General features: G+C 42.9%; 1 protein-coding gene across 5 annotated transcripts in view; it reads right to left on the bottom strand.

Moving 5' to 3' along the window:
- Positions 1-415: 415 nt before the first annotated feature.
- Positions 416-26,548, bottom strand: part of zbtb38 (zinc finger and BTB domain containing 38) — a 61,736-nt gene continuing 35,603 nt past the window's right edge. For 3 of the 5 annotated variants that reach the window (XM_085989920.1, XM_085989924.1, XM_085989923.1), the window contains exon 2: positions 416-5,743. In XM_085989920.1, the coding sequence (XP_085846046.1) occupies positions 1,526-5,743 (4,218 nt within the window). In that variant the 3' untranslated portion in view covers positions 416-1,525. Of the gene's footprint in view, positions 5,744-21,572; positions 21,845-23,250; positions 23,802-26,548 lie in introns of those variants that run through there. The other 2 variants (XM_085989922.1, XM_085989921.1) reach the window with 2 other exon arrangements.

The raw sequence follows: 26,548 nt of genomic DNA, 5'->3' as shown, positions 1-26,548 counted from the left end.
GAAATACTTATATAATAAATGATACGCACCCCTATATTGATGATTTACCAGCATTTCCCTTCAATCAAAATAGTTCAAGGACATGAATATTAAGGAATAACAACAGAAAATGCTTAGAAACACTCAGCAGGCCAGGCAGCATCCGTGGAGAGAGAAACAGAGTTAACGTTGGCCTGCTGAGTGTTTCCGGCATTTTCTGTTATTTCAGATTTTCAGCATCCGCAGTATTTTGCTATTGCATTAACATTAAGGACTAGACTGTCTCCATGAGCAGCTGTTGTGAAAATTGAGACAGCATGAAGATTTACCTGCTGTCATTACACCTCATCTAGATAGTGCTTAAAAAAATTGTATTGAAGATAAAACAGGTTATGGAAAATGAATCGGAATGTCACATTTTTCAACAAGGCAAAACTAAAAATTTACATTGTTTAATTTGCTTTATTACATCAAATTAATTCCATCGTCAATATCATCTACAGTGTTCATATCTTTCCCCCCCCCCCCCCCCAAAAAATGTAATACTTGGTTTGACACAAATTGCTTTACACTTAGTTACATGGAACGTTAATCCCACAGCAGCCACAACAAGTTTACAGGATGGAATTAAGTTATTGCCAATATGTACAATAGGAAAACTCCTTAAATGTTTCAAACACACTATTTTCTGGGCAAAAATAAACTACAAAACTAAAGCATGTTACACTCTGGGAAAGAGCAAACCGACATAATAGTTCTCTTTTTTTTTTAAACTCAATGACCAAGATACAGTTAAGTGTCACTTCGTAGAAAATAGAAAAAAAAGTGTTTCAACTAAACTGGTTCTTCAATAACACAAATTTTCAATAGGCCTTTACTTGTGGGCACAGTGTACATCACAAATGAATCTACACAGTTATATCCTACTGTAATAAAAGGGAAATTATATATATAATATATATAGTATATATAATATATATATGCACACACACAAAGTCTGGAATATTTAGACTGCTACTAGAGTAGTTATGACTTTCATTTTGTTTTCTTGCAATATAGTCTGGTGTTTTAGATGTCAAATATATCGAATGCTTGCTGCTTTACATTAAAACTATTATTTGCTCTTTATTCATTTGAAAATATGTTTAGTTTGGTTTCCAACAATTGCTTCACCATACACCAATGATGCATGACCTTGCTTCTCTGCAATGGTAACATGCATAAATCTCTCAGAACATGAAATAAATTGTTGTGATTTTTTTTGGTTTCAAAATAATCACATGTAAAGGAAAGGACTAAACTTTAGGAACGGTCTGGGAGATCAGGGCTTTAGGAGAAAATGTGAGATCTATTGCCTTCAAGAAAAAGAGAAAACTTGACTTCTTTCCCAATGTCCCTAGAAAATTTGACCTTTAATGCCTTCATTAGCTACTGCTGCACAATTTCTTAAACAATAATGAGCTTTTAATTAAACATTTTGGCTTGAGTAATATTCCCACCCCATATTGTAGTCCAAAGAAGCACTAAATCCTCAAGACTGACCCTGTCACATAGCTTTGTAGACCATCCCCTCTACCGGATGACTATAAAACATTTCAGAAGAATGTTGATAGAAAGCAAGTCTGTCATCATCTCTGTGGCTGCTGTCACACTGATTGTAAGAAACATTTGTGCAAAGAGGCAGATTAATATCTAGATTTTGCTGGTGAACCTGCCAAATGTTCTCACTATTTTGTGGTAGTGTTCTCTGTAAAAGATCTGGACTCATGTCGTGAGCACTTGACCACGGGTATGTAGCACAGTTAGTCTTCTGTAGTACGGATGCCAGTTCGGGTTGGCTGCAATCAGGGCTGAGCTCTGTGTCGAGAGAACGGTGAATCTGGTCAACAGTACCTGAAGTAGTTGGCAATTTCGTTTTGCTCTCTGCCTCTGCTCTACTTTTAAGTTTGGATTCTGTGACAGTTGGACAAGTCATCATATTTGTGTGGAGATCACTTTGGTAGTGCAACGATCCTTCTGCATCCTCACGAACAGAACGCTTTATTAAGTGCTTTTTTTGATGCATACCAAGTGCCGCTGCTGTTTTGCAAACCTTAAAACACTGGAAACAAGCATGTTTCTTCCCTTCCTGCTGAATACGTTTTGTTTCCAAGTGTCTCTGCTCATGATTCTTCTTAGTTGTCAAGTAAAGGAAACGCTGTGGGCAGAAGTGACAGCGGTACCGCTTCTCCCCAGTGTGGATCCTTTCATGCTTCTTGAGCGTTTCACTCAAAGTGAAGGCCTTGTTACAGTAGAAGCAAACAAACTCTTTAACACCCAAATGAATGCGTTCATGTTTGTGGAGGTTTCCTTGGACTGAAAACCGTCGCCCGCAGGTGTCGCAGGAGAAAGGTTGCTCACCAGTATGACATCTTACGTGCATCTTCAACGTAGAAGAGTTTGGAAATAATTTTGTGCAAATAGTACATGAATAAGGCTTTGTAGTCGCGTGCCATTTTAGATGTCTTTCCATTTCTTCTTCAGTAGGTTTTATTTTATCACCGAGTGTACAGTTAAACTCTTGGGAGCCATCGTTAATTTCTTCATTTAAAGCAATCCCTTCTGGGATGTCAAAATCCTGTTCTTCTCTGGTACCAGAAATTGGAACTGAATGGCTAGGGATCTTGTGTCCACCCTTTTTCTTCCATCTAGATTTCCTCAGTTTATGAAACCCTTTGGATCTCTTTTTTGGCTTATATGTATAGTAAGGCCGCCAAAGTTTGTCATTTGAATCATGATCACTCATTTCATCACAAGTTTCAATGCCTCCAGCAGGATCTGCAACACTTCCAGCAGGATCTGTGTGACTAGGTGACTTGGTAATTTGTTCTTCACCTTCTTCCATTCGAATATCCTGGACCATCTTTTCTTCAGTTGGAATCATCCATTTAGGCTTTCTGCCTTTTCTACGGAACAGTTTGGATCCAGTAATATGTCTTTGTACAACTGCTTTATCCCCAATTTTCACTGTGATTTGGCAAAGAGGGGCTACCTGGCTGTCTGTGGAGGTTCCAGGGCAGGCCGGTTTTGCAATATAAGTTTCTGTTCGGCTTCTTCCAGAAAAAGTACTTGAACGGTTCTTCTGTGCCGCCCCAGGTCCTGTGACTTGTCCACTTCCCTTTGCCGTTTCTATTGTCTTCTTATAGGCATCTTTATTCTGAAATTTAACACAGTCTTTAGCAATAATTTTCCTTGAATTTGTGTCCGAAGAATCATTGCTCATATTGGTCTGTGGAAGTGGCCGATAAGCATCATTACCAGACTCTACTCCACTACTGTACGCAATGACAGAAGAAAATGCATTCCCGTGCTTTATAACAGATGAAACCCTATTGCCATGCATTATAACAGAGGGAGCTGTGTGCCCATAGTTAATAACAGAAAGAACTGTATTGTTCACATTAGTGGCCAAGCCTTGTTGCCCATTATCAGCCGCATCTTTACCACCATTATTGGTTTCATTTTCTGTTGAAGTGCAAGAAAGCAAGGAATCGTCAAGATGGCAGCCACTGGAAAGACCGCGGTTTACACATTCAGCCCCCGAGAGGCAGGTTTCCCTTGCAGCTCCTTCAGCCGGCTCATCCTGAGCTGCGACGAAGGACGCTGACGCACAATGGGAAGACTGTTGTGAAGGAGTGGTTTCTGAAGAAAGCAACTTGTCCTGCAAACTCTCTGAAGTAGGCGATAGATTACCGATGGAAAAGTTACCGATATCAAGAGAATTCATATTTTCTTCATCAGTTGAAGAAACTCCAATAACTTGATTACTGTTGAGGTTTTCGGAACAAGATCGAGTGTAAGTTTTGTATGGTCTTTTTTGTAGCTTCATAGGTAGAAGCCTATAGAGTTTGAATGGATACATCTTGGCCCTATAGCCAACATTTGCTGCTTTCTTGTTTGTGGGAAGACTTGGATCAATGCCATGAAAAGATTTCTGATGAGTTTTCAAAGTATAGTAGGTCATAAAGGTCTCCAAACAAAAGATGCACTGATACCGTCTCTCTCCGGTGTGCCATATTTCATGTTTAGTACGATATTCCGCTAATGCAAATATTTTATTGCAGTAATGGCAGGGATAGGTTCTCCGCCAGGAATGAACATTGGCGTGTCTCTTTAAGCTAGACAGAGTTACATAGGAACGCTTGCAAACACTGCAAAAATACAAAATGTGTCCCTCGACAACTTTTACAAAGTGTTCTGGTTCTGGTGAGCTGCTGCCTCTTCTTGAGCGTACCAAATTCACCGAGCACTTGTTGGAATTCTCCAGTTCCAGAGCATGAGAAACCAAATTTGGATCTTCCTCGCCACTGGCAACTTCAGTGTCGCTGGAAAAATTATCCACTTGTTCATCGGTTGACTCACGATCAGACACAACTGTTCCTGGTCCTCTGCAAAGATGCTCATGAGTCTGCAGCCTCTTCAGGTGAACAAAAGGTTTACCACAATGCCTGCAAGATAGGGGCTTTTCGAAAAGCGTTGTGTGGATTTGGGAATGGACATTCAAAGATACTCGAGTGCTAAAAGACCGTGGGCAATATTTACAGCTGTAAGCAGTTTGACGCGTGATCGCTGGCACTGTTTCAGACCAAACAGCATTAGGCACCGATTTGCTCATGTTTTCCATAGGAGGAGGAGAACCTTTCTCTACATCAGTGACTCCACCTACAGTTTCCTCGGTATTCACAGTAGGTCCACTTAATGGGCCTGTAACCGGCACAAAATTTACTGGGCTGCTATCATTTGCGGCTTGTAATGCATTCAAGTTAAATCGTAGAACCTTAAAGCCAGTTGAGCTGGCAGTGTACAGTGGTTGGGAGGCTTTGCAAATTTGCTCTTCCATGTGTAGATCCTGTTTAGCTCCAGAGCTAGCAGTGTTGCTCTTAATGTTGCATAAAGGCTTTTCATTTTCTTCCATAGCTTCTTGTACTTGATGAAGACCATAAGAAGGATCAACATTTTGCTGATCTTTTGTAGAAGAAGATACAGCATAGGAATGTTCAGTGAAAGTATGAGCAGGCATCTGCTGTACACCATTTGCATCCTGGGTAACACATACCATGGACAGCTTATCAGATTCTATTGCTTTTTTGTTGACATTAGCCGTTAAGTCAACTGGAAAATACAAGTCAGTGCCAGCCTGCATGTCGAAAATTGAAAATGCATTTGTGATTCGGGGTCCATTTACAAAATGGAAATCTTCACTGCCTTTGTCGCTCGCAGAATTGCAGACCTCTGCTTTGAGATTCTGAAGGCATGTTGACAAGGAGGGGGAAGATGCAGGAGAAACGGACTGAGAAGAATTAGGTGAACAGCTGTATAGAGTATCTACAGATCCAACATGTTGCTGAGGGATGGGCTTCAGATTTTCCAAAAATGATATCCCTAATCTTTTCCCAGCATCGATAAGATCTTTTACTCTCTCGGACCCTTTGACAACCACCTTTGCACTGTAGATGAAATGCAGTATATCTGCAAACACATCTGCCTTGAAGTCGGGCAGTTCCAGGATATGGCCTACCAACCATAACTCCTGGCTTGAAAAAACGTTCTTAAAGTAAACGCTGGATGCTGCCAAGACATTTTTGTGGGCTTTAAACTTGGTGTCTTCCACAACAATGGTGACATCACAGAAGACACCTTTGGTCCGTTGTTCATTCAAGCAACAAAGGACAGTCTGGCTGTGGGAGTTGTCCATAATATCTGCACTTGAAGGCATGACAATCATCTGGAAAGAAAATAAATGAATTCAATCAGTGCTAGAAATCAATCAGTTCTGACTAAGTGCACATCAAGGATTTATCCGGATCTTATATTTATAGCTATACATTAAACAACCCACACCTACACACACTGAAGCTTTATCCGAAGTTTTGTGATGTTAGTATTAAAGGTGCTGCGTTATCCTGTTGTTTTTGTTTATCCAATAGGTACAAAAAATAACAGTTCTTCTAAAATCACGTTAGTGGTGGCGTTGCTTCCTTCTCATTGTAAACTCGTATTTCCACCTCTAATATCGCCTGTCTCCGTCCCTTGTCTCAGCTCATCCGCTGCTGAAACCCTCATTCATGCCTTTGTTACTTCTAGACTTGACTATTCAAATGCACACCTGGCTGGCCTCCCACATTTTACCCCTATGTAAACTTGAGGTCATCCAAAGCTCAGCTTGCCCGTATCCTAACCCGCACCAAGTCCCGTTTCACCCATCACCCCTGACCTCGCGGACCTACTCTGGCTCCCGGTTAAGCAATGCCTCGATTTAAAAATTCTCATCCTGGTTTTCAAATCCCTCCATGGCCTCGCCCCTCCCCAAATCTGTAATCTCCTTCAGCCCCACCCAGAGATATCTGCGCTCCTCTAATTCTGCTCTTTTGAGCATCCCGGATTATAAATCGCTCAACTTTTGGTGGCTGTGCCTTCTGTTGCCTCGGTCCTGGAATTCCCTGCCTAAACCTCTCCGCTTCGCTACCTCTCTTTCCTCCTTTAAGACGCTCCTTAAAACCTACCTCTGAGCAAGCTTTTGGTCACCTGCCCTAACTTCTCCTTATGTGGCTCGGTATCAAACTTTGTCTTCTAACACTCCTGTGAAGTGCCTTGGGGCATTTTACTAAGTTAAAGGTGCTATAGAAGTGTTGTTGTGAGCACGAGCAGTTTACCAAAGTATAAAAATTCACATCCAAAGCCCACAGGCAAAAGTAATAGAAATCTGCTGATAGTGTATAGATCTTTGGAACATTTCCTTAATCACAGTTGAGGTGAAATTGGATATGGACGGGGTATGCCGAATTGGCGGAATTGCTTTTGCTGCCCGTCCAATATTCCATAGACTTCAACAGAAATTATCAGTAGAACAGGCAGCCAATGTGATATCGCCTGCTTTGCATCCCTGGCCATGTCCAAGTTCACCCCCAAGAACTATTAATATAAATAATTTAAAAAGGAGCAATGAAACTACAGTTTGAACATGGCTTTTCATTAATAAATGATACTTTCAATAGCCCTTATAATGAAGGTGGGTAGTCAAAGTCTACATTGCTGCTGAGGGTTGTCAGCCATTATGTTAACCACAGCAATAAGTTTGAAAAATCCATTGGCAATGCAGTGGCGCAAATTCACTACCTTGGGTTTTTTTTTTTTTTTATAAATTGCCTGATAATGGCCCAGAAATTCGGGTCGGGGGTTTCCCGCGGGTGCAAGCCCCCGACCTGCACTGACCTTGTGCGCCGGCCGTTGAGCTGTAGGGCCCCGTGGAATTCCGATCCGGGGCCTGGTCCAGCTGCCGGCGTGCAGTGCTTGCGTATCCCAGGGGCGCAGTTAGTTCGATGCGTCCCCTGGGATCACGTGGGCCATGGGCAGCCAATCGGAGCAGGGAATGCTCCATTCATAAGTCTGGACAGGAAGTGCTGTCAAGACTTATAAATACTACGGCCCCAAAATAGCACTTACCCTTCAAATAAATTTTTAAAAATCATTTTTAAAATAAATTATAAATTACATTAAATAACTATTTTAAACAATAATTTAAATTTTTGAAATTTTTTTTATATTTAACGGGGCTAAAAATAAACTTACTTTGCTTTAAAGTATTTAAAAATAATAAATCTGTGGAAAAAATGTTTTAATTTTAATTAATTCACCACTTGTAAAAAGCAGGCCTTACGCCTGCTTTTTAAATGTGTAAATTCCGCAGGCTTACCCTCCCGGGAAAACCTGTAAAAAAAAAACCACTAAGTTTGATGCGCACGCGCAGCCTCCCCTGCGCACGTGTTCGACCTCTGAACCCCTTCGTTCAGAGGAACGGAAGTGCCGGTTTCCCGTGCATGCAGGAAACCGGCACTTCCATCGGGCCCACGGGTGAGTACCCAGTGCGTACTCGCCCGTGGAGACCCGAATTTCTGGGCCATTATGTACCATTGGGAATATGTTTGCACTTGCCTCCATATACAAGAAGAATAAATGAGAGAAGTGTGCATATGAGCAACATAGAAACAAAGAAAGAACTAGGTCATTTATCAAAATAAGGAAATTGCTTTCTTTTGCCTCCAATCAAGGAATTAAAAAAAAAAAAAACCCTGATGAATCTTCATTTGACTGTCCAAAGCCTGCTGTGGATGCTCAGTCACTTCTGGCAGAGCGGGCCAGTGACAGTTTGAACACAATGCATGAAAATACCAACATATTCCTGATGAAGAGGTGGTCTGTTTAGGTCAAACAAGACAAGAGCTGCAAAGGAAAATATAGAAAACGGTGCAATTATAAATTTGGTGCACATTTTTGTGCTTGCTACAGTGAGAGTGTCCATTTTATGAATGCTCCACTTTAAGCAGTGACGAGGTCCAGCTCACAGGGTCATGCCAAGCATCATTCATTTTGAATGCCAGTTGCTCAATTTAATTTTTTTAATCCAGTCAGTCAGTTTGATCAACATTACTGTAAAAAAATAAACACACATCATCAGGAAGGTTTCCAACTGATCAATCATAAGCGTCACTCCCAACATTTTATCAATGATGGCAGTTCTGAGCCAAATGCAAAGTATTGTTCTTCCAACCCTGCATCAATAATGTGACTTCACTCAACCTTATACACAAGCAACCTTCTACACAAGCATCCCTGGTGAAGCGGCCACCATTTTATTTTCCACTCTAGCCTTGTATTCTTGAGAGTGGGATTGCAAATTAATGCGGAATTCAGGCCAGTTTTGAATTCAAGACACATCCTCACTATGAACACCCCTAAATTAATAGATAAAAAATTAAATGTGCATCTATCACTGAAGCTCCATTTTGTGGAATCTGATTGACAGTCCATGGTAAACATGTGGCCAATCACTTTGGTTCATACCACACTTCAGTCTGATTGGTACTTCTGATCTTCCATAGCCCCTCCTTACCTTAGTTTTTGACTTCATCATCACCTCTTCTCCACCCAATCAAAATCTATTCTCCTTCCTTCAGCCTCTTCCTGCTTTCCCAACACAACTGCTTTGCCCTCTGCTGACTTTTTCAGACCTCTTTGAAATTGTGCCTGCAGTTCTCCACAAAGTTTTCTTTTTAACTTCACCATTTAAAAAAATATACACAAGAGCAGATGAAAGGTGAAGTGAAAGAAACGTCACGGAAAACCTGAAGCTAGGGCAGCTTGAGACCATGGCTGGAGACATGGGTTGCTTGAGCTTACGGGCTTCAAGGTGGGAGTAGAAAAAAAAGAGGCCTGACAGAGGTGTAGAAATCTCAATGGAATTGGGAGCAGGTCCACAGAGAAAGCAGGGAGAGCAAGACCGTTGGCCTACGGCTGAGGAGAAAAACCATCATGCTGGGAATGGGAGCCGGCACATTAGTGGTGGGCCTATAAGTGCGGCGATGCAGAGGGTGTTCCAAAGCAACACATCAGTCAGAACTATCCATGATTGAAATTCCCTACCAATTTCGAATGGGTGAGAAATGCCAGTATTCAGGGCTCAGCAGTGTGATCTGGGAAGGGAGAGAAGATGGTTCAAGAAAGATGCCCAAGAGAAGGTTCATTTTTAAAAAAATTGATCAGCAACAGCATCACATAGCGTGGCCTTCACTTAGAATTAGTAGAGGGGACGATTTTCATATTTTTGAGATGACTTTGTACCCCAGTCCTTGAAGCGACCATAGTGAATTCTCAATCCCCCTCCTTGGATGTAAAATGAACACACCAAGCTGAAATCAGACAAGTACTTTAGTTTTAAAATAATTATTGGACAGTCTTGAGACTTTAGAATATTAAGTATCTGACTTTTTCAGAAAGCAATGTGGAGTGGGGGGGGGGGGGGGGGTGGTGGCGAGGGAGAATCATGATTACTTTGGTCGCTGTGTGTAGTGACAATGAAAATACATTTAAAGAGAACGCATTTACAATGTCACTAAAATTAGGGGCCAAAGCAATTCTCAGCATAAAAGAACAAAACGCTGGCACTGTAAATCCGACCTTTAACACGGCAAACGACGGGTTTGACCTGTCAGCATCCTAATCACAGCTGTGTCATCATCAGGAAGTAGCTTAGAGCACAAATCCACACAGAGAAGAAAAGAAAACAAGCTGCCATCGGATATTTGGTGGGCAGTTACAAAACGAGAAGGTCTTGTAGAGGGTGACCCACTTCTGCCTGCCAGGATTTGTGTATAGGTGGCAAGTTGGGAGAGGAGAGGGAAAAGGAAAGAGGTGGACAACAGAAAAGATAAATATTTCCAAGATAACCATTGCAGTTGTGCATTTTTCTTGCATAATTCAGCCTCCTGCACTTCTCCGTTACAAACCGTTCCACCTCAGGAAGAGAGATTGTTCAATCTGTTTTCCCAGTGCTACATCACTATGAATGAAGGTATGATTAAGGGCTTAGAGAACAGTGACAAGAATGTGTCAAGCTATTTCTGTCTGATAATTAAAATTGTGAAGACATTCCAGTTGTCGTCACTGTCTGTCTCAATAACTCACCGCTTGTACAATGGAGCCCTGTTCTTTTCAAGATCTCTTGTTTTGATGGGCCGTACATGTTCTGTCTAGTTAGAAGCCCAACTCCAGCTAAACCCAATAGCATCCCTTTCTGTTCTGTCTCAATTTCCTGATGCAGTCAGAGTTATGACCAGAGCCATTGCTTTATTGTGACTAATAATTCAACATCTGCTTTTACAACAGGAGATTCCAGAATTATCAAACAGCGTTTTATGGATCACATTCCACGAACTCATCTGTTTTTCTATGAAAACCACAAATTAATGGCCTGGCAAAGCCACCACTCCCCAATTCTAATTGTTCGGATTCAACACCTTCTTCCTGCTGAAACACGCTTCTCGCATCATAGCTTCCTAAAACAAAAACAAATGGTGCGTCCAAGCTGGGCTGCTCTCCCTTTTCAATTACTTGAAATCAACAAAATTGGACTTAAAATGTCTAACATAAATAGGAAAGTTATGTAACCAAATATTGTACAGTTGCATTATTAAAGACGCGAACCCACCAATGAAAGGTGAACTGCTCCCCCACATGCTGGCCAATCACATTTCACCTTCACTTTGATGGCCTCTTGAGTTTTGATTTTCTCGCCAACCCAGATCCTAGTGGCAACGCTATCCAGGATGGAACAACACACGCAGCCTAATATATTGCACCCTTTCCCTTAAATCATTCGTGTTTAAAATAGGCATTTTCTATCCCCAAGCCCCCCCAGCAGTATTGCCATCTGCTGCCAGATACACAAACCATTGAAAGGCCTCTGCCAATACTGCTCAATATCTGGCCTCCAGAAAGTGGCAAGGATGACCTCAGATGAAAAATGTTCCTCCCCCATTTGTGGGGAATGCTTCTGCTTCTAGCTTCTGCTCACCACCTCCTCCTGATGGTCCAAATTGAAGTCACTGAGAAAATTGCAGGCATAGCTATGTCATATCATTCTTTGGCACATGTCAGGGTTACGCCTTTACACCATGGCACCAAGCTGTCTCAAAACTAAACTGAAAAGGTCACAAGAAAACTCGCTGACAAAAAAAAAGGTAGGCTACTTAAAAATGTAAACTGCCAACCTTCTTCAGAGAGGTGCTTAGCAGGCATTTCAAATGTCAAGGGAACAGTAGTGTAGTGGTTCTGTTACTGGACTAGTAATCCAGAGGCCTGGACTAATGATCCAGGGACATGAGTTCAGGAATTAAAATTCAATTAAATAAATCTGGAATTTAAAAAAAGCTAGCATCAGTAATGTTGATCATGAAACTACCGGATTGTCGTAAAAACCCATCTGGTTCACTAATGTCCTTTAGGGAATGAAATCTGCCACCCTTACCTGGTCTGGCCTATATGTGACTCCAGACCCACAGCAATATGTGGTCAACTCTTAACTGCCCCTCTGAAATGGCTCAGCAAGCCACTCAGTTGTTCAAGGGCAATTAATGCTGGCCTTGCCAGCGACACCCACATCCCATGAACGAATAAAAAAAATTATAGTCAAGCACTGTTGTCAGAAATTCACATCTTAACAGTGAAAAGAAAACGACTTTTCATTAAAATCCAGTGTACGCTGACACTTCTAAACCTGCCAGTAACAATTATAATGAGCTTTATCAGTTCTGGACTGTACCCTCTCCAAAGCAATCACATCCTTCCTATAGTGTGGCGACCAGAACTGCACACAGTACTCCAGCTGTGGCCTTACCAGCGTTTTGTACAGCTCCATCATAACCTCCCTGCTCTTATATTCTATGCCTCGGCTAATGAAGGCAAGTATCCCATATGCCTTTTTAACCACCTTATCCACCTGTTCTGCTGCCTTCAGGGATCTATGTACATGCACACCAAGGTCCCTCTGATCCTCTGTCTTTCCTAGGGTCTAACCATTCATTGTGTATTCCCTTGCCTTGTTAGTCCGTCCAAAATGCATCACCTCACACTTTTCAGGGTTAAATTCCATTTGCCACTGTTCCACCCATCTGACCAACCCATCTATATCGTCCTGTAGCCTGAGGCTTCCCGCCTCGCTATTTACCACCCGACCAATTTTCATGTCATCTGCGAACTTACTGATCATACCTTTTACATTCACATCCAAATCATTAATGTAGACCACAAACAGCAAGGGACCCAGCACCGATCCCTGCGGTACCCCACTGGACACAGGCTTCCAGTCACAAAAACAACCTTCCACCATTACCCTCTGCCTTCTGCCACTAAGCCAGTTTTGGATCCAATGTGCCAAAACACCCTGGATCCCATGGGCTCTTACCTTCCTGACCAGTCTCCTATGCGGGACTTTATCAAAAGCCTTACTGAAATCCATGTAAACCACATCCACTGCACGACCCTCATCCACACACCTAGTCACCCCCTCGAAAAATTCAATCAAATTGGTCAGACATGATCTTCCCTTGACAAAGCTATGCTGGCTATCCCTAATTAATCCCTGCCTCTCCAAGTGGAGACCAATTCTGTCCATCAGAATTTTTTCCAATAATTTCCCTACCACTGATGTTAGGCTCACTGGCCTGTAATTCCCTGGTTTATCCCTACTACCCTTCTTGAATAATGGTACTACATTAGCTGTTCTCCAGTCCTCTGGCACATCCCCTGTGGCCAGAGAAGTTCTGAAAATTTGTGTCAGAGCCCCTGCAATCTCCTCCTTTGCCTCACATAGTAGCCTGGGATACATCTCGTCCGGGCCGGAGGATTTATCCACTTTTAAGCCTGCTAAAACCGCTAGTACCTCCTCCCTCTCGATGCTAATATGTTCAAGTATATCACAGTCCCCCTGCCCGATTTCTATGTCCACATCGTCCTTCTCCATAGTGAACAAAAAATTCATTTAAAACCCCACCTACATCCTCTGGCTCTACACACAGTTTGCCACTTCGGTCCCTAATGGGCCCTACTCTTTCCCTAGTTATCCTCTTGCCCTTAATATACTTATAAAACACCTTAGGATTTTCCTTTATTTTGTTGAAAATTCACTGAGAAAGTTGGACGGAAATAAAATATACAAAAATAATGGCATATTCAAAATGTTATCCAAGCTGAAGAAGTTTGCTTTCTTAAACTGCAACACTCGTTGCACAATAATCATCTGACTGGAAGGTAACGAAAATATTTGCAGCAGAACGTTTAGTACTGAATGACATGAATCAGTCATTCATGAAAGAAAGACTTATGAAATAATACTGAGCGGCCTGCGGGTGGCGCCGTCCAGGGTGAGTACAAATACTCTGGCACGAGCCCAGCTTGCGTGGAACAGTCTTAGCTGGAACTAGTGAAGGACACAACTAGACCTCCATGTTGTAAAACAGTTGATTAAAGCTTTGTTTAACGCTTAGACCAAGTGACTAGTAGTTTTCTTACGTCACTGAATATTGACAATTCTGTAATATTAGCTTCACTGCTTTGTTTGTATAGGTGTCAAAATCAGCCATTATAGATTATTTGACATAGTTATGGATTGCAGGGTTGTCACCAATCATATTCTCCTTCTGTTGCTGGGGAATCCATGTAGAACTGCCAGTCATTAATCAATAGTATATTTGAAACCACATTAAAACAGATTCATTTATAATAAACCTCACGGTTAAAAGCTATTGCCATAACAGCTACACGCGAAGAGGAAATGGGTGTGCAAGTTCCATGTCTGTGTCTATGGAACCAGGCGATGGCAATGTGTTGCCACGATGATTTTGACACTGAAAATCAAAGTATTCCACTACCCCCAGTAAATATAAGTATTGGGTACAGAGTAAAAGATGGACATCAGGGTCTATGAGAAATGAAGGGATGGGAAGGAAAAAATCTGCAGTCTTGACCCACCTTAGAAATTATGAAAAAGTATACAGAAAGTGGCCCATAATGTGTGTGCCAGTGCTGGCCCTCTAACCAGAGAGCCTTTACTCTAATAGCATCTTCCTGAGCTTTCCCTGTACCCCAGTATTTTTCTTCAAGCTTTTATCTAGTTCTCCTTTAAATATTGTGGTTGACGCGGTTTCAATAATCAAGTGGGGCAAAACATTCCACATCCTAGCTGTTGTTTTCTGGGAATAAATACACAGAATTTGGGTGTAGTGGTCAGCACATTTGATTTTCCATCCATTAATGCCAACCTCCACACCCGATATGCATTCCCATCATGTAAAAGGTCTGCGCTGGGAGCATTAGCTTGTAAAACTTACCTTCACTTTGGTCGCAATAAATTAGGAATTCTGCTGCTCAGGTATAAAACAGAGGCTCAGTTCGAGGCGCAAAGTGTAAAATGAAGCGGTCCCACCAGGAATATCTTTTCCTGGTTTCCAGAAAAAATGATTTTTCTATCAAATTCTCAGACTGATGTCTTAGTTAAACTGGTTTTAAGTCAAACACACAAATTTAAGTCCAGCATCAGGACATACCTCTATAAAAATTCATCTTACGACCAATTTATTTGGCACACCCCGATTACAATTTTTTAGATTTCTTCAAAAATCTGATATGAGAGGAATATGCACACTTACATAAAAACATTTTTAGGCAGGAAGCTCAAGATTCAAATACATTTCACCATGAAGCGTTTTTTTTAAAATAAGCTCTTTCCCCCACAAGGTGGTGCTAGAACCTCTGTGAGCCACTGTACTTTGTATTTCCCACACAAAGCAAATAAAATGAATAAAGAGACCAGGCCATCTTGATAAATAAGTTTTGCGCAACAACTTATTTATAAACATGGTGCACTTGATGGTGCTGCAAGCTCGCCCCACCCCACCGCCAACAAAATTACTTGAAGGCAAGCTGAATTTATTTTCTATTAAAACCATTTGCCAAAATATGCTGCAATATAAACAATGGCCCAGATTTTGCGGTGGTAATGACGGCAAAATGGTCAGCGTTTGCAGCCATTACCCCTCTGAAACTGACCGCAACTTCAGGATTTAGCGCGGGTGCATCTAAATGCGGAAAACCTGAAGTTGGGGAACAGTCATTCACTGCTCCGCTACAGGTTGCACTGTGGAACTCCCCAGAGCCGGCAATCAGTTGAAATCACATACAACGATGAAAACGTCCCCTTTCATTATGGAATATCGCTGTTAAAACCCCCCATAAACTTTAAGCCTTGTTGAAAGAGGTGTAACTAGGTTTTTAACGATGTACTGACTGCTGATCAACCGTTCTGGCCCTGAAAAACTAATTTTAGATTTGTGGAATGTCAAATTTTTCCATTAATATGAATAAGAATTTCAAGTTTAATATATTTTTTTTAAGTTTATGATATTTCAGCTTTGACCTTAATCATGTGCATGTCCCAATCTTTATTTCACATTCTAAAATGTATTTAAAGTAAATTAGAATCTGTGTATTTTACTTCCTGGTTTGCTGTCTGAGAATTCTTCAGTGTGATTGGCTGCTTTGCCAGCTTGATGACATCACTGTTGCCGGACACTTAGGATTCGTTTGATTTGGCACCAGATTCAAACAAAAGTCGGGAGAGCTGAAATTCACACCAGAGATTGCTAGATCTTGGTGGACAGCTTTCTTCGAGGTCAGCGGCAAGTGCCGTCACTTCGCCGCTGACCACAAATTCCAGGCCAATGTCTTCTGTAGTAAACACTCTGCCCTAGTAGGCAACACAGTGCAGACAGTTCCAACACCTCCAACCTGCAAATCCCTCATAATTACAACAGTCCCTTAAAGCAACAGGTGGCCAGGTTTTTTAGCAAGAAGCCAAGATCACTTGCTACAGTGCAACATTGACCAGCCATATTAAAACAAAAAATAGGAGTGGCTAGCTTAAAAAAATAGAAAATCTCATAATTGCACAATACTGCGGATGCTGGAAACACTCAGCAGGCCAGGCAGCATCCGTGGAGAGAGAAACAGAGTTAACGTTTCCGGTCTGGAACCCTTCATCAGAACTGGAAAAAGCTGGAGATGTAACATATTAAGCAGGTGCAGAGACGGGGGGGGGGGGGGGGGGGGGGGGGGGGGGGGGGGGAGGTGGGGGAATGCCATTGTCTTGCCACTCCCATTTGCAACATTTTATCTTTCCTGCCTCTTACAAAAGTACAGGATGTTCTTTCTACTCCTTCCTCCCCTCCTAACCACCTCTCCCCCGCCCCCCCCCCCCCCCCGTCTCTGCACCTGCTTAATATCTGTTACATCTCCAGCTTTTTCCAGTTCTGAAGGGTCCCAGACCAGAAACGTTAACTCTGTTTCTCTCTCCACGGATGCTGCCTGGCCTGCTGAGCATTTCCAGCATTTTCTGTTATTTATAGAAAATCTCATTGCTGAAAAAGTCCACATGTCCATTTAGTCTACCATCTTGTTGCCCTAACAGTTGTAAGCAATGATTTTCTTCAAGATGCTTGTCCAATTTGACTAGAGATCCAAGCTACTTGTCCCCACAACCTCTCCTGGTAAACTATTCTAAAAATCAGTCATCCACTTAGTGAAGTAATACTTCCTTACATCCTCCCTGAATCGATTCTTTTTCAGCTTAAAATCATGTCCCCTTGCTCTGCTATCCCATATCAAATCAAATATCCCCGATTGATCCTCTGCATCGCAGTCTTGTTAATTTGCATATCCCCATCATATCATTCTCTGTTTCTTCCTGCCCATTGAATTCAAGTTCTGAGAGTCTTTCCTCATAAGTTTTCTAGCCCTCAATCATTCGAATAGTTCTTTGCACAAATATAAACAATGGGTTTTATTTTAACTACCGCGGCCTGGCGGAAATGGGATGTTAGCGGAGTTAAAATAGTAGACGACCTACCCACCCCAATCCCGCTCGACTGCCATTGTTCCGAGGGCCGGAATCAGGCGGGAGCCTCATTAATCTAATGAAATCTGGGCCCTATAACGTACAAAGGATACCAGTGCCATTTTAACTGCCTATTGGGCAGCGAGTCCTTAGTGGACACTGTGCGCAGTACAAACCTGGTGGTATGGCAGGAGAGGCTCAAAAAGGGGTGTGCTAAAATTTATTTTTGTGGGGCCAGTGCTCTTCCGAACTCTACATGAATAATGTGGGCCACTGCCACTCCAGTCTTCTATCCAATATTACACTGGCCCAGAGCCGCCGAGATGCACTGGGATGCCCGTTTGGTTCCTGCAGCATATATGTTAGTGAAGTCGGGTCCACAAAATGCCCTGGTCTCCTGCTGGCACCACCGGGCGCTGCCTGGCGAGTTCTGTTGATCAGCCGCCCAATAGTTAAAATCCATCCCAATATTTTTTCATTCCATTCTGTAGAATTAAGATTTCAACTTTCTCTGCACCCCCGCCCCCGCACCACTAAATTATACTCTCAATAGGCATGTTCAACTTTTTCCAACCACAACAGTTTAGACACCATGATCTCTGGTGTATAAGCAACAGTAAAAACTTATTGGCCCAGAAATTCGGGTCGGGGGCTTCCCGCGGGTGCAAGCCTCCAACCTGCACTTACCTTGCGCGCCGGCTGTTGAGCTGTGGGCCCGCGTGGGATTCCGATCCTGGGCCTGCTTCAACTGCCAGCGCGCAGTGCTTGTGTATCCCAAGGGCGGAGTTAGTTCGATGCGTCCCCTGGGATCACGTGGGCCATGGAGAGCCAATGCCCATTCATAAAATTGACAGGAAGAGCTGTCAAAACCATAAATACTATAAGCCCCGAAACATCACGAAAACTTCAAATAAATTTTTAAAAATCACATTTTTAAAATAACTATAAAGTATATAAAATAACTAATTTAAACAATTATTTAAATGAAAAAATTAATTACATTTTCTAACGGGGCTAAAAATAAACTTACCTTTCTTTAAAGTATTTAAAAATAATAAACCTGTGGAAAAAATGTTTTAATTTTAATTAATTCACCACTTACCTGGTTGAAAGCAGGCCTTGTGCCTGCTTTTTATATGTGTAACTCCTGGAGACTTGCCCTCCCGGAAAAACCTGGAAAAAAACCGTAAGTTCAATGTGCACGCGCTGCCTCTCCGGCACACGCGTTCCACCTCTGAACCCCTTCTTTCAAGGGAACGGAAGTTCTGGTTTCCCGCGCATGCACAGTGCATGCACGAAACCGGCACTTCCATTGGGCCTACGGGCGAGTACCCCGTGCGTACTCACCCATGGAGACCCGAATTTCTGGGCCATTGTTTTTTCAACATTTCTTCCAAAATTTGAGTTGGAATTTAATGTGACTCATAACATCCTCTCACTTTTGCCACTAGGTTATACAAGGACACTGGGAATTGTTAAACTATTACATTGATCAAAGGCACCAGATGAATCCATAACTCTTTGTCAAAGGATATTTGGGGGAAGTGGTTACTGTAAGAATGCTTTAATATGATTTAAATGGTCACGGTATCCCGGCATCATTTCCCTTAGCATTTTGTGTGTTGGAGCAAATGTGGGAGAAAGGGGAACTTGAATCAAGGGCTTGATTTTAAATAGTCCCTTGGAGGCGGGTCTGTTGGGAAAAAAAAAATCGGGAAAAATGGCTTCACAGACACCCAACCCGCCTCCCACCCAATTTTCCTGAGTGTCTGTTTAGCCGCTACCAAACTGACCCATCTCCAACCGGTGGGACAGGTAGTTAAGGCAGTTAACAGCCTGTTAACTGCCTTGCTAATCCTATTTTCATAGTGGTTTCCCATTTTCCTGCTTCTGGTGCCTGTTTCCCAACTAGTCAGAAACAGGCCAGGTTCAAGGAGACGAGTTGCTGGAGGACATGATTTGTATGCATTGGTGGAGCACTTTAAAAGTGCCCCTGAAACATGGCTGACATTCAAATGCAACTACTTTGCTGTTGTAGGTATGGGATAACATTTTGCACATCTACTGACCTTCTGACTGTTCAAGCTGACACCCATCTGCAGTGTGGCATGAATGGAAATATTTCAGGCCACTTCGACTGTGCGTTTTCAAGATTGTTGCCTCAAATGAAATCTATAGCAAGGGGATGGGAAACATTTATGCCGTCTAATCCTGGTCCTCAATTGGGGGAGTAGCAGCCACGTGGCTCACCACAAATCTTCCTGAGAAGAGGAATAGGAGGAGGACGAGGGAAGCTTTGCATGCCCTGTTGTGATCAATGCAGCATCCCTCCAGTTCACTGCTGCCCATCAACCAGGGTATGCACACTGCCATGCCACACTACCATAAGCTTACCCTTCGACCATAGGTGGCCACCATATGGCTCTGTAATTGCAGGTGACACTTGTCCAACGTCATACTTCATCTCTGCTATACCCTCTTATTTCCTATCACTTTTAACATCAGCATTACAAATGTAAGTCACCCTGAGCCCTCAATGCGCTTTTGCCATTTCCCAGAACACATAGGCCACACAATCAACTGTTTGACATGATTTATCTTTAACACATGACAAAATATACCAGCAAGAGTCATTAAAAAAAAACATCACCCAAGTGAGTCCCCTTGTGATTATAGGTGCTTAATCTTTCTTTTACGCGTGCTTCCACGTGGTGCTTCCCCTGTGGCTTCAGCAGATGTAGAGGCACCTTGCTGACTAGGATGCTGCGCCTGCTTAGACGCCTTTGGTGGGCGTCCTCTGGGTTTGGGAGCCTGGGAGGGCTCTTCAACAGTCTGCTCTTTCTGCGGTTGTGCAGGGGCTGAAACGGCCATCTCAGTTGTCGCTGCAAAGTGGGTCTCTGACCGAGGGCTCCGCAGTGGCATGGCTGTGCGAGCGTTTTGAGAGGAGCCCACACTTCCTTCTGTTCTGCCAACAACATCCCTCTCATGGGTCAGCTGCACCTCAGTGCTGGCAAGTGGTAGGAGAGCACCTTGCTGCACTCCAGGGGGGCCATGAGGACCTGTATCTGCACTGGCAGTCCTCCTCAAAATGATGTCCATGAAGCTCTGGGGTCTCTGCTCAATAGCTGCCCATCGCTCCTCCAGAGATGTCATTCTATTCTGAACAGTCACCATGTTTTCCTGATTCTGGTGACCTAGTTCCTCCATGGCCCTAGCCAGCCTTTCCATGGAGGTTGCCATCCTATCCATGGTGGTGCATTCATGCACCATTGCCCCCACCACAGTAGTGCTGATGTTAGAGATGAACTTCTCCATTCTCTCCACACTCGCACTAACCCTGGAGGCAAACCCTTCCAGAGACACCTGCACTTGTTCCAGTATTTCACGAACCACTCTTTTTCTGGATGGCCCCAGAGGTACAGCGTCTGCATGCAGCTCAGCAGAGCTAGGAGTCCTGCGACCTCCACCGAAGACTCTCCACTGCGGTCACTGTCTCCTCCATCTGCTGATGCTCACTTGTGCGCTGTGATCGACCAGGTGGCAACACTACTCTAACTCGTGATGGCCCGACCGAGGTGTGCGTTGCTGTGCTGGGTGCGCCGAGTCCTGGTGACGCTGCTCCCTCAGAGGCTTCAGGTTCCTGAGGAGATGTCCGGTTCTTCGTCCTGGATTGTGGGGAGGGGGGCGCTCGATGGTCCTGTGGAAGAGTAAAGGCTTGAATTAGACACCTGATATTGATGTAGCAGACACATCCTTTTGAGCAGATGATACAAAGCGATTCTCTATGAACATCATATTCCATTGCTTTCGGAGAGTGATGAAACTCTATTATGTCACCAGCTTCCTCTAATGTGCCCATCTCTCCATCGCCCACTTACAGGTCCTCACCACCTCCAGCAACATAGTTTGCTGCCTCCTCTGCACTGGTCAATGTTGCAAGGGTAGGTGTTCCTCCTCCAGTCAGTGCTCTCTCCCTCTTATTGTGGGCTCTTTTCCTGCAAGGAGGGACACAAGCGATGTTTCAGCCACAGTGATGGAGTGAGTCCGATTAATCCCTACCATAGAAGCTTTGAGTGAGACGAAGATGGGGTAAGGTGCCAAGAGGAAGGTATTTCCCTGTGCATTGTTAGTTGTCACTGAATGACAGTCAGAGCGAGTCTAAAGGGGTGCATAGGCAGGATGCTGAAGTGATTCAGTGCAGACAGATGGATAGGAAAGGGTGCAAGGGAAGTAAGAGTAAGGTGGGATGTGAAGGAGGAGGCTTGCAACGCAGAGTGCTGGTGATAAGAGAAGGGAAGCAGAGTGAAGGCAAGTGAGATGGGATACTCACTTTTGATGTTCTCAAGATCATTAAACCTTTTGCGGCACTGGATCCATGACCGTGCATAAATGGACCTTGCGCTCACCTCCTGAGCAATGCGCAGCCAGGCTGCCTTGGTCTGCTGAGGAGGCTTCCTCCGGCCATCAGGAGGGAAGAGAATCTCCCTGCACCCTCTGACAGCATCCACAAGAACTTGGAGGGAGTCATCATTAAAATGAGGAGCTGCCTTGCCTCTGGAAGAAGTCATAGCTTTGAAAAGAAGTGCAGGAAACCACAATGGAAAGGCTCAGGTTGGAAAGCAGCTTTAAAAGCAGCAACTATTGTGACATCATCAGAGGCGGCCAGCCGATCCGATCCCACCCATTGGACTGGCCAGCGTGCCATGATGAAATTAACAAGGTACTTGAATAAAATTCGCAACTCTGCAGCTGTTCCCGCCGGAAGCGGCTCCCGAACCCGCCCACCACGCAACCCCACCTCGGGAATTAAAAGCGAGCCCCTTGTCTCTATGTATCAGCACCAGACAGTTTGGAAATGCAAGGACACAGATTGATAAACACCCAGGTCGAGAAAAAGGCTCATACCCTAATAAGAGACACCACATTCAGAGTAAAAGATAAAGATTGGCCTACGCACTTATTGTATTACAGACAAAGCTTGTAGAACAGAGGCCAAGGCCGAAGAGTTTATAAGCGGGGTAAACACCTAAAAATGTGGCCTCAGCTAAACGTGCAACTACGTATTATGTAGACACAGGCCAAGTTTGTATTATAGTATAAGAATAGAACCTATTTCCATCCCCCCCCCATCCCCAAGGCAGTGCGTTCTTTGGGTGGTCAGGAGCCACGCAGCTGGCCTGAAGAGCTGGAGCTAGTTGCTCCGTGCCTTGGAAGCACGGGATGTGCAATTCACTTGGAGGTCAGAGTGCTCTCAGGGTCAGTCGCAAGCCCACAGACATGCAGGCAGCCTAGAGGACAGTGATCACGCTGGGCTTGGGAACCAGGCTGTATTATTTGCATGTCATCTTCTCATTTAACATAACACTATAGAACAGTTATATAAAATCAATTAATGTTATAAGTCAATGTAATAAAGCTTGTTATTATAAAAACCACTTGCGCGTGAACCATGAGCGAAGTTATTGTCACTGGACTAACAACTTTGTTGCAATGGTAACCATGGAGTTACCATCCAGTCTACGTCGAGGAAAGTACTAGATGCCTAAATTTAGCTCACACAAACTGTCGTACATTAACCAGTCCTATATTAGCATTTAGACCATCAACCCCCTATTGGGGTACATATAATTGGAGTGAAGGAGTTGTACCCTTCTTGACAATCATTAAAGAGGAAGCCAGACCATGAGTCACGGACTAACATTTCTTTACTACCACTTGTATGATAACATTAGTGTTTAACAATTAAACAGTTCTAAAGTGCACAAACTATTTAGGTAGGTATTATTAACTGGCAGAATTAATACACAAAGGCACTAAAATACATCACAGTAACCAAGCATCAGGTAGGTTTTACTTATTACAAGTTGATATCAAGATCAATGTCAGAGATTGATGTGAAATTGGCGAGATTAGTTTATGGTTAGACTCCTTATATAGCTGCCAAGTTAACAGCTTTAGCTAGCAAGTCGATTTGCTACATTAAAATTCTAATTAGTTCAGCTTATTACCGATGTGCGAAAAGAACCTCATCCTTCGGAGTCGGCAGCGTAGAGTTGGTTGCCTCGCATTCTTCTGGGATGCTTGGGCCAGCCTCCTGGGATGTCTGGTGTGCTATCCATTCCCTCTTGGATCATCGGTTTCCTGGGTAGATCCACCTTACACATCAGTAGATATATTTGGACTCTAGCTAGTTCAAATCTCACTTCCCTTATTCTCAAGGAAACTTCTCATTTATCCAAGTGGCACACTTAAGACATGTAGTCCATCAATCTCAATTTCTGTAATCTCAAACTCTCTCTCAACCCTCTATCCATCTTTCCTCTGGCTTCTTGGCCTGATTTTTCGGTGTATTTTTGCTGTGCTCACTCTTACCCACACTTTGCCCGATTGTGTGCGTCAAAAACATTATACCTTCGGTCTCAAATAAATGTAATCTTTAACCAACCCAAGTGGTGCCCAAGAAGTGAATTCTTGCAGGGCGTGTGTCAATCATTTTTAACAGACACCCGTCAAGGAGTTGTAATCTTCACGCTCGGTGACGTATCTTAGTTCTGAAACAAAAACCCAGGCATGTTAGGTAGCGAGTTTACTTCCTTAACTTCTCAGTCTTCAATAACAAAGGAACTGAACAACTCCAGATAAAATGACGGTTGTTTTTTTAAGTCTGCCAGCTAGCTATTTCTCAGTTGCGACCTTGAGAACTTGGCTGTGGTTTTCTGCTTCTGCGCTCACTCTCCTGTGATTTTCCACTTATTAAAAAAAAAGTGAATGTGGGGGAAAATCGGGGGCTGGTGGAAGACCCAGGCCTTTGTATCTACCAATACTGTGAAAGGTTCCTCATTTCATACAGCCATCCATGATTCTCATTCTCTGTTTTCCCCCACCCCCCCAGCCGAGGTCAGCCAGATTGCTGAAAACTCCATTTTGAGGACATCTTTAAGTCACCATGTTAGGGCATTTTCACTACAGTTATAACAAGAACACAGCAGTTATCAAATGGCGACTGAACTTACCCAATGAGCAGATCAGGACTGTTCTCATGATTCAGATAAGGAAGGGGTTAAAATCCTCATTCTGAAACCTAGGCCTTTTTTTTTTTTTTTTTTAAATTGAGGAGAAATCAAGGTGCAAGATACCAAGGGTTCACAATTGCAAAAAGGAGGTTAATCAGAGAGTGGTGATTAAGTGGATATTAAAAGCCTGAAAGCTGTCAGAGGCAGGAAAGACTGAGGGAGGTGAAGCGTGCCATGGTTGTCTGCAAAAGAATGAGTTAGAGCTGTGACACATTTGTGAAACGGAATGAAGAATAAAGGAATCACATGTATTGCGAAAATGCATTCTTTCCCTCTTATGATCCTTTCATAATGCAGCTTTATGGCCATGGCCAGTACCTGTTTTAAGAGTGGTACGAGATGGCAACACAAAAAGTTATACCGCCAGCCGTGTGCTGGTCTGTTCTCATGCACACGTGTACTTAAATACTATACAAAGCTCTGTTAATTCAATTTTTCACACTAGTGAAGAGCCAACTGTCACATCAGCTAATTACGAACATTAAAACTGGGCACACAATCAATCACCTGAGGTATTTAAAAAAACAGCATCACACTGATAGTAGTTATACTGCAGCTGGTGCAAAGCCCATGTAGTGCGAGATTACTCCCCCCGCCGCCAGCCACCCTGGTGCTCGCGAGACTTCCCAGAATTTGAAATACCATCAGACCAGCAACTTTGCTCCAATTAAACTCCAGTTGGTACATTAACAAACTTTAATGACTGCAGTGTAACTGGCCTATTGGCTTCACCAGATACTTTCAGATGAGGAAGGCCATTCAGTCAATCTTAACTTATCCATCCAGAACAAGCCTACACTTCTCCCCTGCTCCTCGCATCGAATTGTTTCTTGAATGACTGCAGGATATTTGCCTCCACCACTTTACCTCAAAGTCTGTTCTAAGTGTAGGATCACTCTGCAAAGAGTTTCCTAATAATCCTAAAGTTAACTTTTACTCGTTGAACCTGTAACCTCTTGTCCTACTCTCATAGTTTAACTTAAAGTAGCATTCCATACCATTTATAATGCAGCTTTGTGGCCAGTACCTGCTTTAGAGTGGCATGAGATGGCAACGACGTCTTAGTCTTCATTAACAAAGGAACTGAAGAACTCCAGATAAAATGACGGTTATTTTTTTTTCCCATGTCTCCCAGCTTGCTATTTCTACGTTGTGACCTTGACGACTTGGCTGGGGTTTTTCTGCTTCTGCGCTCACCCGCCTGTGATTTGAGATCTGGAATTCCCTCCCTAAACCTCTCCGCCTCTCTCTCTCGCTCTCTCTCTTTAGGACACTCCTTAAAGTCGGCCTCTTTGAATAAGCTTTTACTCTCCCCTCATAATACAGTGCAAACTGTTTAAATGAATAAGGATTTTGCCAAGTCATTTTATTCACTTAACCGTTTCTTTTATCTGTTTTATTTGGCAAGAAGCCAACAATAGAATGCAAATTGGATTGCAATTACAGTATTGGAATTGCAAAGGTTACACAGTTGTTATGGATAACAAAGTGTATTTGTCATTTCCTTCATTAAAATATACACTTTACAGTACAGGAAATCTAAAGAGGGTTTATTAGCTTATAATAAACAGATTTATCACCTTGAGCAATACCATGCAGTATTTAACAGTTAATAATTATTTAAAATTTAATTTTTTTTTTTTTTTTTTTAAAAACGCAATTACGCTTGCCTTTTAGCTAAGAGACCAGATGAACTGGGTAAGTTCTAAGCATCACAAAGCTCGAGCATTAGCACCTGACGAAGTGGTTTTCACACCAAAACCAAAGCGGTCACATTGATTGTCAAAAGTGCTCGAGCCCGAGCTCCTGAAAAAGACTCAAACCTCACTGAAATGGTTATTAGGCAATTTTCCCATGTAGACAAAAATGCTTGTAAAAAGAACTTACAATATCAGTTTTAGAGGCAGTACAGCGAATAAAGTGAATAAATTCAGACTTCTGCAATTCATTCAAATGTATTATTCATCTAATAATGACAGCGATCATTGGAAAAGATAGAAAAGGCATTTGTGCATGGAGATTTTATTCTCAAACAATTTATTCTTTTATCAGTTATTCATGCAAGTCGGCTTGAACGTAACTCCTTTGGCTCAGTGTCAATTTTTGTCTGATAACGCTGCTGTGAAGTGCCTAGGGACCTTTCTTTGTTAAAGGCACCATATGAATGCAAGTTGTTGTGTTGTATCTCTTTTTTAGATCACCTCAAGATTCCTCCTTTCCAGGCCATAAAGCC

This window comes from Somniosus microcephalus, chromosome 6 (assembly GCF_052327205.1).
Source record: "Somniosus microcephalus isolate GS21.2 chromosome 6, FLI_Smic_1.0, whole genome shotgun sequence".
Classification (NCBI taxonomy): domain Eukaryota; kingdom Metazoa; phylum Chordata; class Chondrichthyes; order Squaliformes; family Somniosidae; genus Somniosus; species Somniosus microcephalus.
This window is presented reverse-complemented; position numbering and strand designations above follow the sequence as displayed.